The 12,714-nt window shown below is 47.8% G+C and overlaps 1 protein-coding gene across 1 annotated transcript; it reads right to left on the bottom strand.

Annotated features, from left to right (window-relative positions):
* Positions 1 to 3,466: 3,466 nt before the first annotated feature.
* On the bottom strand, positions 3,467 to 11,935 carry LOC122181000 (cytochrome P450 4B1-like). The gene is made up of 12 exons (XM_042873070.1): positions 11,741 to 11,935; positions 8,744 to 8,888; positions 8,038 to 8,082; positions 7,601 to 7,728; positions 6,771 to 6,895; positions 6,294 to 6,445; positions 5,737 to 5,843; positions 5,147 to 5,337; positions 4,722 to 4,855; positions 4,566 to 4,630; positions 4,109 to 4,191; positions 3,467 to 3,955 (listed from the first exon to the last, which is right to left on the bottom strand). The coding sequence occupies exons 1-12, from the start codon at positions 11,918 to 11,920 to the stop codon at positions 3,787 to 3,789; spliced, it is 1,524 nt and encodes a 507-aa protein (XP_042729004.1). The 5' UTR covers positions 11,921 to 11,935; the 3' UTR covers positions 3,467 to 3,786.
* Between the last annotated feature and the right edge of the window lie 779 nt (positions 11,936 to 12,714).

Below are 12,714 nucleotides of genomic sequence, written 5' to 3'. Positions count from 1 at the left end.
GGATTAAACTGTTGGCTTGGATAACTTCTATGACAGGATAACTTCCATGACAGAGCAGAGTGTTTTCACACACCTGGCCAGCTTCATGATGCTCAGTGTATCATCTTATCCCTAGATGGATTTGTGCAAACATCCAGAGAGTGGGAAGTTGCTCAGGAGGCCAAAGATTGCAGTATGTCAGCTCAGGCATTCTTTAGGGAAGGAATTCATCCTACATTCATCCATAGCCCAAGCAGAAGAGATTCTATTTGCTCTCATGCTCCTGAGCAGGAGTGACCAACTCCAGAGGTTTCATGGCTGTGGAAGATGCATCTTCTCTCTACCACACAGCACCTCCAGTTCTTCCTATGATCATCCTCCATCATCTTCAATGTTGTGATTAGTAGGTAATTAGGAGAGGAAGCATTGTGTGCTGACTGGCAAGCTGGCTGGGAAACCAGATGAAATCACAGAGAGGATTTGGACAGATCTGTCATGATTCTTGGGGTTAAACTTGAAGTTCAAGCAGTGCATGCTACAGGAGACCCCATTCCCAACCTCCAGTGTATCGTGGACTCTATTTCTCCTTCAGGTGTTTTTACTTCTCACCCATTTTTAAAAAAGCTTTCAGTCTTGTTCAGAGTCCCTCTAGGAAACAACCCATCAGCATCCAGCCTCTCCTCTGGCCTTACGCATGACTATGGATGGGAGAGAGAAAGGGGCTGAGGGCAGTGGGATGGCTTCTGTGGGTCATTTGTGCTGAAGACCTGTAGCACGTGCAGAGAAGTTGGGTGCCTTGCCAGGGTTGTGTAAGGGATGAAGAGAGAGATGGGGGCTGAGCTGCTGGCAGTATCAATGGAGCTGTTTTGGGGTGTCCTATGACACCTATCCCATTACCAGAGTGACTGATCTGGACCTTCAATCCCCTATAAAATAGACATAAAATAGGTAGAGAAATCACCCAAGACTCAGGGTGGAGTCTTGGGGGATTTAGAAGGACCTGTCTGGGGAATCTCTGGTATGGAATCAGACTAAACTTTATAATCTCCTAGAAATTCACATTGGGACAAAGTCCCTGGAATCTGTGTTTGATCATGGGTAACTGAGCAAGGTGGATTTTTACCCATCTGGTTCCCTGGTAGTTATTAAATAACCAATATCAACAGCTGAGTGTGGAGTCAAGGATACTTGGGTTGTCTTGAAGGTGAAGTGAAAGAAGAGCCTTAAACTGATAGGGAAGACAGAGCAGAGTGACTAAAGCCTCATTCATGGGGACTTCAAGCTATGAAAGTTGCTCTTGGGCTTAGGGAGTCTTCTCACTTAAAATAGACACCTCAAGGAAGTGATGACTTGGTGCATGCTGTTAGCATCTACTGCAGAAGGGCTGCTCTGTCAAACAGGTGAAATGTAGGTGGCAAATTAGTATTTTGCCCCTGAAATTGACATTGCAGCAGCTGCTTCCCTGGGTGTGCCTGTGTTTATTCAGGTAGGAAGAGGAACCTGAGCCATCTGTCCCTGTGTGTTCCTGTAGTGCTTAGTGCTGACAGATGAGATGTAGTTGTGTTGCCAACAGAAATAACATTTCAGGCTTCCTAACACATGATATATGAGGATATGATGGAAAGAGACCAGCAAGTGTCGCAGAGTAATGTGAGCTGTCTGGATCCCATCTGACCACACACATCTCTAGGGTGAATTTATGTCTGGAAGCATTTAATACAGCTGTCTTACAACTATGCTGCAATATTTATTTAATTTACAGGCTGCTCCCAGTTTAAAATCCCAGTGGGGGTTGGATGGGAACTGCTGGTAGCACCTGATATCAGGTTTGCAGTGAGAGCCACGTGGGTCCTGTGCAGGGACCGCATCCCCTGGGGACAACGTGGCACCCTCTGTGCTTGGTGAGAAGGTGACACCAGTAGGTTGATGTGGGTTAATGAGAGATGGGGTTGTTGAACTGTAGCAATGAAAGGAGTCTAATGAATACATACCCTACTGCACTCAGCAGAGTCCATCTCTTGAGAGCCAGTTAAATTAGTTATCTAAAAGACTGAATCAGGCAGTCCAAGGTCAGTTCATCATCTCTGCAATTACAGTTTTGGCAAAGAGTAGGATTGAAGAATGAGGCAACCTCTCTGTATCTAGAGCTCGGCTGTCTTTATGGCATTGCTCCAGGTTATAAAATCTCATGTGAATGAGTCTCTTTATTACTGTCAAGTATCTTAATATCAAGCAAGGGGAAGTTATCTGGGGCAGAGGGGTGGTGCTCTCAGAAATCACACACTGGAAGGTGAGCCCATGGCTCGCTCCCTTTCACAGACATCCTACAGTGGGATGGGGGAGAAAATTGAAGAGTGCAGAACTTGTGGGCTGAGATGAGAACAGTTCAGTAAGAAAGAAAACAAGAAAAAAAAAGATAATAATAAAAACAGCAAAACAAGTGATGCACAATGCCTGCCAACAGTTGACCAGTGCCCAGCAGTCCCTTAGCAATGGCCATTTTACCCAGCCAGCTCCTCCAGTTTTACTGCTGAGCACAGTGTTATAGGGTACAGAATATCCCTTTGGCAGGTTTGGGTTAGCTGTCCTTGTTCTGTCCCCTCCCCATCCAATACAAAAACGTATGTTGTTTGGTTCTGGTGGCTTCAGTTATTTTGATCAAAAATTTTTCTCATTTTGTACTTCAGAATACATTGGCAAGGTACATTCTGCAGTAAATGCAATTGCCCTTATGCTTGAATCTCAGAATAGAGCTGAAGGACACTCATTTCATTTAGTGAAAGGAGATGCAAGGGAAGGTTTTGGAGAAATATTTGTATTTGTGTATCCAGGTTTGGTGTTTGCTTTGATTACAATAGGAGGATATTACTGATTCACATTACTGTTATGGTCCTCTATCTCTTCAAAATACATTTTTGGAGAGGCTGCTGCACAGCCAGCCATCTGCTTTGAGGTTTTGTGCAATGCCTGCATCTGTTGTGCTTTGTGTGTGCCCTTACAGAGCTGCATCCTAACCACCTGAGCACCTTCTCCAATTTATCGAGATTATTTCATATCTTAATACCACCCTTCAAATTGCTTGCAGACTCTCCAAGTTTCATAACACGTGGATTTTTTTAATAAGTATTCTCTCTATACCATCATCCCCTATCAGCAGTAAATTGAGGACCTTTCAGTCCTATGCTTAACAACCTCTGTAAAACATTGGTTCGGGTTGGATATTAGGGAAAAAAATATTGTCTTGGAAAGAATGTTGATGTGCTGGCACAGCTGCTCAGGTAGGTGGTGGGGTCTCCATCCCTGGAGGTGTTCAGAAACTGTGGAGTTGTGGCACTGAGGGATACAATCAAAGGGCATGGTAGGGATGGGTTGATGATTGGATGATCTTAGATGTCTTTTTCCAACCTTAAAGATTCTATGAGATGCTGGGTTGGCTGGTGAGACTGAGCTGGTGAGCATTAGCAATCCAAACTCAATACAGAAGCTGTTAACAGGAATCAATGGTTTATTAATGCAAAAATTACATCATATTTTGCAGCTTGAGCAAAAGTTCCAAGCCCAAGCTGTAACCAGTGCATTGAGTGCAATCAGACATAGAGAGAGAGAGAGAAGAGAGGTGAGGTGAGATCAGCCCTGAGCTGACCTGCAGGCACTGGGGTGCCCACAGGGACAAATTTGGCTGCTGGCAGCCATGCAGGAGCGGAGGAATCCTCGTATCCTGAGCTGCTGTGAACCTTGTATCCCAAGCAAACATTTCATCCCTGTCTGTTTGGTCCCTCCCACTGATGCTCAGGCCATTTTCCAGCATCAATGGATTTTCTTCAAGTACAAGTGAATGCCATTCTTGGAGCGAAGGATGATCTGAGGTATCTTACGGGGGGGATTGGTGAGGTCAGGGGACAGCTCGAAGCGGAGCAGGATCAGCGCCAGGGCCACCTTCATCTCAGTCATGGCAAACTGCTGCCCAATGCAGTTCCTGACATAAAGACAGCAATCACCCAGGGGACACGAGCAGGGGACAACCGAGGGGGGTGGAGGGAGGAGCCCTTGGCACATGCTCCATTGGGCTAAGCATTCCAGGGACATGGATTTCTGCATCCCACTGCTCTTCCCATGCCCAGTGTTTTACCTCAATCCAGCAGCAAAAGGCAGAAAGGCGTGAGAGTGCCTGCCAGATACATTCTCTGGAGAAAACCGCAGTGGGTCAAACACCTGGGAATGAAGTATGTACAGCAAGAAAGAAACAGTTATTTAAGGAGCAAAGGTACTGTGATTGGTACCCTCAGAAGTGCAACACTCCATAATTTCTGAACAACTCCACTGGAGAGAAGATGGACTTTGAGGTGAACTGGAACTCATATGCCAGACTCCCTTGGCTTCCAAGGAGCAGCACAGCCAGCACAAATCAGGCAGAGCAATGATTATAACTAAGAAACTGTGGTGCACGGATGCAATTTAATTCTTTACCTACAAGCTAAGCAAAATCATCTTCATGCCTGCTACTACAAGAAGCTTCCTGAGGCATTTAATTGCTACACCCAATGCAGAGGCAGCACAAATGCCACTGTTTGAGAACCAAAACTTACCAAAGGATCCTTCCACACCGAGGGATTTCGGTGAATGAGATAAATGCTTATTGCAGTGACAGTGCCTGTGAAGTAGTTGGGGAGAAGAAAAAGGCTCAGTGGCACAGACACACAATTTTACTGCTGTAATGTCGAGCAGAATCAGAATCCACAGACCTTCTGGCAGGGTGCGACCATCATGGAAGGTGATGGGCTTGCTGAGCTGCCGGGACACACCAGGCACTGGGGGGTAGAGGCGAAGGCTCTCCTTGATACACATGGTGCTGTAGGTCATTTTCCCCAGGTCTTCCCTGCAGAGGCAGGGGATGCTGAGCTGCAAGTGCCCTCCTGCTCCCCCCTTGCAATGACTGGGGCATGGAGGGAGCATGGGCTGTTGCATGCTAGGTGCCCCAACAACATGAATAGCCATTCAGCTAGATTATGGACAACATGATGAAACACATCATGGTGAAACAAAAAGCCACGGCTACAACATGCATGCAGCTATCTGGAAAAAAGCAATCCCTTAACACTCCAGCTCCCAGGGCTTGAAGGCATTGCTCACTTAGGAATGACTGCAATGGGGAAATGTGCAGCTTTACCACTGAATGGTGTTCCGACTGCCCAGGATGTCCTGGATCTCCTCCCTGCATCGTGCCTGGTGCTCAGGGTGTGATGCCAGGCAGTACAGGACCCATGAGAGCCCACTGGCTGTGGTGTCATGCCCCTCAAACATGAATGTGTCCACTTCAGCACGCAGGTCTTCATCAGACAAGCCAGCTCCGGTCTCATCCTAAAAACAGAGACATCTTCAGTGGTCCCATTTAACTCAGGAGGGGACATTGCAAAGGGAGGTGATGATGGCCTTGAATAATTCTCTCCATAGACTGAACTTAGGGCCACTTTTTTTTTTTTTTTTTTGCTTGTAAAACCCTTTGTCTCCCTTATATTAAGACCGTGAAATCCTTCTCCAGGTTGCCTTCCCAGACAGTGCCAGCATCTCAGTGGTTGAACACTGGGACATCTCCATTCTTCCTCATCTGGGTAGGGCTGGGCATGATGCCTTCAGCTGATGTAAAACAATGCCCCCAGGGATGTCTGTGAGTTTGTGGCACTGCCACAGGGACTGGATTTTGCTCCCTATGGCATGTGTCCTCTTCAGCTGTGATGAGGCATGCATCTCATTGCTCACCTTGGCGCAGAGCAGAATGTCCAGGAAGTCCAAATGCCTCTTCTGCTTGATCTTCTCAAACTCCTGTTCATCTTTAAGGGACTCCTTTCGCTCCTGGATCACTTTGTCTGTGTAAATAAGAGCTGAAGACTCAGCAGGGCAGGAGATGCTGAGTCTGGAAATCACCTCCTGAACACAAAGCTGGCCAAGAAGGTGGCTTCCTTCCTGCTCCTAATGCACTGATGTGTATTTCTACGTGCAGGTAGTTCTGCTTTTTCAGGAGTATGACAATAAGTGACATACACGTGGCTGTTGTTGCAATAGCAGATTCCTTTCCACAAACTTAGTTGTCCACTACAGCTCACTTGGTCTGCAGGATCATAGTATGGGCAAGGAGGTAACTCATGTACAGAGCTCCCATGGGGGTGCCTGATTCTCAGCTCTGGATGGGTTTCTTTGGGCCAGAGGCTGGAGACAGCAGATGAGGCAGACATAGCACTTTGGTCACGTCTGTTCCTTGAAGGCTCTTTCAGACACCCTATATGAAAACTTTGGGAGAGGATAATGACAATGCATACCTGTGTGGTCGTGAGCAAGCTGGCAAATCTTCCTGAACCGATATCCGTGGGGGCTGAGCCAGTAAATGAAGTCATTGTGGTAGGGAAAGATGCGGAGTCGCTGGTGTACCATCTGGCACAGGTCATAGACAGCCTGGATGTAGGTGTTTTGCCTGGAAAGAAGGGAATCCCTATTCACAGAGCTGCATACACTGGGAGGGCACTATGTACCAGCCTGAGTCTGCTCCGTCCCCAGCCTCACTGGCGTTCATCAGGAGCGACTAACCAAGTATTAAGGAATAATGGCATCAGGAAGGATTCTGCAAGCCTTCTGTAAGAAGGCTGCTGCACTACTACTGAGCAAGTGCTTGCCCAACAGACCCTGCAATTTGAGTCAGGTTTATTTAGGTCAAAGCCTAAATTTGGGTGTGTTTCGACAAGCAGTTTGCCTGCTTTCTCTCTGAGCTGCAAACTTTCAGCCAGGGCTTGGGCACTGACCTGTTGGTTTGGCAGTCGCTGTGGTAGCTGAAGGCACATTTCATGATGCTGTCGAGAGTCATCAAGCTGACATGCTGAAAGAGCTCCACTGGTTTCCCATTTGTGATCACCTTTTCCCACTTATCCTAGTGGGGAAAGGAGACAGAAATGAGAATGCAAAGCACAGTTCTGCACTCACCTTCCCATTAAGCAAGTGCTCAGCATGGGATGTGTCCTGAAGGAAAGGAGAAGTTAAGAGGATCTCTTAATTGCAGTCAAAAGTCCATTGAAGGGAACCAGCAGCCAGAACAATGTGTGCTGGCACCAGGTTTCCCCAGCCTCTTTTTTCTTTATCTCTCAAGAACATATGACTGTAGTGCCTAGGATGCAAGCTTCCAATCAAGGCTTTTCCTGCATCTCATGATTTCTGTTCCACTATGTTTTTTCAGCATAAAATATAGGAGGCTCTTGCTCAATTCTTCCCACAGGGTATCCTAAGAGAAATCATAAGTGCTGCAAAATTACTTTGGATCCTCTTTCCTTCTGGAACTATAAGCAACTGGTGACCAAAAAGCTGAGAAAGGGAAAAGAGAAAGGAGCATGGATGCACCTGAACTCTCACAGCATGAAACCAGGCTGGGAGCAGTGCTTATGTAGATGGAATTTTGTCTTTGGTACAGATTGCCACCTAGTGGAACCGGCTGACACAACTGGCCTCCAGCTCCTTGCCCAAGTCACAGCTCATCTTTGCAGGCATTAGCAGCCAGGACACTGCAGGTAGGCTCTTGTGTTCACAATCAGGATCATGGGTGATAACATAGGACAGAGAGAGGTACAGACACTGCCCCTACCAGCATCACATTGGTAGACTCTGCCATGAGGGCTACATAAGGCTTCAAGACGTCGTAATGAAAGCCTGGTGTTAGGAGCTTCCGATGTTGGTGCCATTTGGGCCCGTGGAGGATCAGCAAGCCCTTCCCTTTGGAAATACAATCAGTGAACAAGGAGAATGGCTTCTACAGACACAACACAACCAGATCTGCCTCAATAGATCATTTCCAGAGGTTGTGGTCACCTCCAGGCATAAGCAGTTCTCATTTGAATGAGTGGCTATGTTTGAACTTTAATTTAAAATCACAAAAACTAGCATTATTTAGCACCTTTTCCAATAAGCAGAATAAATTCAGGACATTTTTTGGAAGGAACAAGTGCAATGCTGCTTATTTATAACGTGTTCCCAACTAACTTCAGTACAGTTCCCAGTAGGCAAGGGCCTGGGAATACCTACCAATCCATGGGATAAGGTGCTTATAGCTGAGGTTATCCTTGGGATCTGTAAAGGAAAGAGGGGAGAAGAGAAAGAGAAAGAAATGGTAAACATTTTACCAGCAGCACTCCACTGGTTGGCACCTGAAAGCTCACCCTGGGGTATTGCTTTTGGTTGGGTATGAAACTGAACTAGTGGCACCCTTGCAGAACTGACCACTATTTCACAGCAAAATACTGTTGGGCCTAGTTGAGAGACAACGTATAAATGCAGATGCTCAGACTGGAGTAAACAAAAGTACTGGTAGTCCAAAGTCAAATAGGCATGTTGCAGGGTAAATGATTAACCCTCTCAGACACGCTGTTGAGCACCTTTCTCACTGGATTCACCAAACCAACAGCTCAATGGGACTGAGCCAACACCAAAGCTCTGAGCTGCCTTCTCCTTGCTGAGATTAGGCTCTGAGAAGGGAGCTTTTCAAGGAGGACTCAATGAAGATAGATCTGCTAGTAGATTTCGAGGACCCTTGGTCGCTTGCAGCCCTCAGTGGGCCATGCAGCTGCACGCCTGGAGCACACAGCAGCCAGTTCTCTCTGTAAAATAACCCAAAGTTGGTTTCTCTAATATGAGCTGTTTGTGACACCTTGCCTTGCTGAGAATTGACATCCTGGCACGAGAAAGCTGCAGTCTGTGGCTGCTGCTCCACAGTTGAACCACTGCCTCTTACCTCCTCTGGCAAAAATGGCTTTGGCATATTCAGGGTTGGAGACCACCAGGAAAGCTGAGAAACTCCCGAACCAGACAGGGTGGGCATATTGGTACTTCAGTGCCCAGGCCTCTGTCTTTTCCAGAATTTCTTCTTCACTGAGAAACTGTAGTTGTGGAGAAGGGAAAAGAGACAGAATGCTCAGGTTTGGTGAAAACACAAAATCTCCTTAGCAGCTGTTTTCAAAAGCTGAAGGTCTTTGTGTTTCACAAAGCCAAGCTATCATCAACAAGGAGCTGCCCTGGGTTTGCAGGGCAGGAGAAGTAAAGGTGCTTATTACTTTCAACCATCATATAAAATAATTATTCCTTATCAATTGATCTTAGTCAAGGAGAACACCCTTATGGGCAGAAGTGCACACTGCTTATTGCTGCATGCATGGATGTTGATACTTGTAGCAATGGTAGTCGGCACTTCCCTCTTTGAAAGCAGTGATTGTTTTATTGCTTTTACAGCCAATTTTACTGTATATAAAACAGGCAACAAGCAACAAACTGGTTAGATGGGTTAGTGCAAAGAGTCACAAGCAGAGACCAAAAAGTCCACATGTACAAATTGCCTTTTCTTTAAACAAAAACTGCTCTGCCAAAGCTGCTTGCACAAACCTAGTCCAGCTATGACAATGCAGAGGGAAGGATTTTGGTGAGCTAGGGCTGAAACGGTAGCTGCTGAAGTGCAACAAATTTGATAGCAGCATAGAAATGAACTGAAATGTCACTCTATTTACTGAATTGAGTGAATGTTTGCTCAGTTCCTTTAGTGCTGACTTCTCTTGGCTCAGCTGTTTGCTTGGCTGGCATTTCTCAAGTGGGTATTTGTGTCCCAGCATTGTCCCACAGGGTCCAGCAGCAGCCAAGCCCCCACCAGGCTACACCTTAGACAATGTCAGCAGAGAGGGGACTTGGCATGGTGCCTCTGTTTCCTCCTGTTGGTGCAATAACAGAAAACATAAACATGCTGGAAGAAACTGGGGCAGCAATAAGTCTCACTGTGCTTGGCTTTTCCAGTTGGCTTAAGAGCCAGCAACAGTCACTGCACCTTTAGAGCATTGGCATCCAGTTTGATCTGTGCCACAGGGAGTAATCCCAGAGCAGAAGGCAAATGAGTACATGTGCAAGGAGAGGTTATCGAAGAATCACTGAGGTTGGAGATCATCCAGTTCAGCCTCACCCCAACATGCCCTGACCACATCCCTCAGTGCCACAACCCCATGGTTCTTGGACACCTCCAGGGACGGTGACCCCACCACCTCCCTGGACAGCTGTGCCACTGCATCACCTCTCTTTCTGAAAAGATATTTTTTCTAATATCTAACCTGAACCTCCCCTGAAGAAACTTAAGGCCATGACCTCTAGTTCTGCTGTGGTTATCAAAGAAAGACAGAGAGGAACATCCACTGACAGCTCCTGCTTCTTTACCAGAGCTGCAGATACGAGGCTTTGGGTAAAAAAACAACAGCAACAACAAAAAAATACAAAACAGCACTTCTGTTTCTTCCTCCCTTGGGTATTTTGAGAGGAAAGTATAACCCCAGCTCTTCTAAGGAAGATAAGCAATAGCATGATCTCACATCGAAATGCAAGCTTTGGAATGGATCCAGCATTAAAAGCATCTGGGAAGAGGTGCCTAAGGGGACTTTTAATGACCACACACTGATAACAAATGAAGCAGAGGAAATACAGGAGCTGAAACCTGAGCACTGAGCTGCCCCACTCTTGGTCAAAAATAGGCATCCTCCACCGGATGCTGAAACAGGCAAGATGCACATGAGAGGCTGCTGAGGGACTGAGCCCTCCTGGGCCACCTCCTTCTGCTCTCCAGGAGCTGAGCCCATGAGGAAGGGTAGCCAGGAACCGATGCTCTGGGTTTTAATAGCCATGGTGCTGCAGTGAGACAGAGCTAGGTGGAGCTCTCCATGCTCCCCTGAATACAGCTGCTAGACATCCTCCATCAAGACACCTACAGATGTTACCTTCAGCACTTGTCCAGGGCACTGACAGCTTCCTTCCTGACTCACAACTTCTAGCAAACTTAGCAGCACTGAGTAAAACTAACAGAACTCTCCTTCAACAACAGAAGCATGCCCAACATAAAAGGTTACCTTTGTCCAAGGTGAAAGGTAAACTAAGAACAACCTAACGATTGCTGGGTGCCAGTGATCAGCACCAAAGAGTTCCACCCCAGTATAATCTGGCACAGCTGAGAATCTGATGAACATGCTCTGTTTAATTGCAGTTTTAAAGTCTAACTGGCACTGCAACAACCCCCCAAGCTGTCCTGGCCTCATGCTTGTATTGCCAAGAGCTCATTCGTACTGTCAGACACAGAAAGACTGCAGCGTGGATGTGGTCACTCAGAGGTCTCCTATCTGGCTGAACCTTTTCACCAATTTTTCCGCCTTGCTCTTTGGGTTGCTTGTTATTTAATGTGCCAGGGCAGGTGATCAGCAGAGCCCAGTTGAGGGGTCAGCATGCTTTTAGAATCACAGCACAGCTTGGGGTGGAAGTGATCTTAAAGACCATCAGGGCCAGGATGCATTCCACTAGAACAGGCTGCTGAAGGCCAGGCTGGATGGGGTTTTGAGCGCTTCCAGCACAAATTCAAAAGCTTTTCCATTTTTGCTTTAATTAAAAAGCCTTTCACACTGCCCAGCTCACAAAGCTGCCAGCAACCAACAGCCAAGCTGATCTGCATGGAAAAATGCATAGCTTGAGGTACAGCCATGCACTCCAAGCATGACTTTTTTTTCATATACATGCGTGTAGTTAGCCAAGATGTCAAATCAACCTCATAAAGCCTTAAATCCCGTCTCCTCTCCTTGCCAACCTGTCGCATCTTTTCCCATCGCATCCACACGCCGCTCCCAGCAGAGAAAAGGCACGGGGAGAAAACGGTCCTCCCACACATCACCCCCATGCGTCACCTCCTCCCGCAGAGCCCACCCTCGCCCCGCCGCACCTCCTGAACGTGTCCGAGCAGCCAGTGCGTGGGGTGCCCGGGGAAGGCGGACAGAGCCCGCAGCAGCTCCCGCCGCCGGTGGTACAGCTGGATGGCCTTCAGCAGCACGCACGTCAGGCAGAAGACGGCGACTAAGTGCAGCACCCGAGCCACATCCACGCCGAACCAGGACGCCTTCATCCTTGCGGTATCCGCGGGCACCGGCGCTCTTATCCCCGCCGGCGGCCAATGCAGGGCGGAGGGGCCGGGCTCGCGGTCCGAGCGGCCGCCGAATCACGGCAGCGCTTATTGAGAGCGGAGCATCCAGCCCTGCCCGGCGCCGGGGATCGGGCAGAACGGGAGGAGGAGCGCGGGCGGTGCTGGGCACTGAGGGAGGAGGGGAAAAGCACGGAGCTGCCGGGGATCTGCCTCGGGTTCCCCCCTGTCACCTCTGTGTGTGTGTATATATGTTCCTAATTGCCCCAGTTAATTCAGTTTTCTTCTCGGGAGACCCGACGTGGATATTTGGCAAAAATAATGTGTGTAGAGTTTCAAGGCTTCACTCCAGTGATGCTCTCGTCGTGTGACTCCCTCTGCGACCTGAGCTATAATTTTAAGCTGTAGCTTGAAAACCCTTAGGACAAAATGTGGAGGTGCATTCTCCATAGTGAGCTTGGCAAGGGACGGACAAATTCTGTCAGAGGGCAAGTCACAGACAGAAAGCAGTGCCCAAAGCCATGGGCTGAGCGATGGCCGGGCGTTCCTGCAGCAATTTGCACACAGTGGTACCACCAGGCTTTGGGGACCGCTCCTGTGTGGCTTCATGGGGACAAACAACGGGCACCAGAGGCGGACGTGAGGGGATGCTGTGCAGAACTGGGATTGTTTAGTACAGAGAAACATAGAATTATTAAGGTTGGAAAAGTCCTCTGAGAACACCAAGTCTAACCACTGTCCCACGTCCCTCAGTGCCACATCGTCACGGTTCTGGGGCA

This window comes from Lagopus leucura, unplaced genomic scaffold (assembly GCF_019238085.1).
Source record: "Lagopus leucura isolate 7727_CA_CO unplaced genomic scaffold, USGS_WTPT01 Super-Scaffold_100009, whole genome shotgun sequence".
NCBI lineage: Eukaryota > Metazoa > Chordata > Aves > Galliformes > Phasianidae > Lagopus > Lagopus leucura.
This window is presented reverse-complemented; position numbering and strand designations above follow the sequence as displayed.

What these genes read in the sequence shown, in the direction of transcription:
- LOC122181000 (XM_042873070.1), bottom strand. Translation starts at nt 11,920, where the DNA reads ATGAAGGCGTCCTGGTTCGGCGTGGATGTGGCTCGGGTGCTGCACTTA. An exon ending in AGCGACTGCCAAACCAACAG is followed by an intron (nt 6,446 to 6,770) that starts GTCAGTGCCCAA and finishes CCTTCTTTCCAG; the next exon opens with GCAAAACACCTACATCCAGG. An exon ending in AGTCGGAACACCATTCAGTG is followed by an intron (nt 4,856 to 5,146) that starts GTAAAGCTGCAC and finishes CTGCCTCTGCAG; the next exon opens with GGAAGACCTGGGGAAAATGA.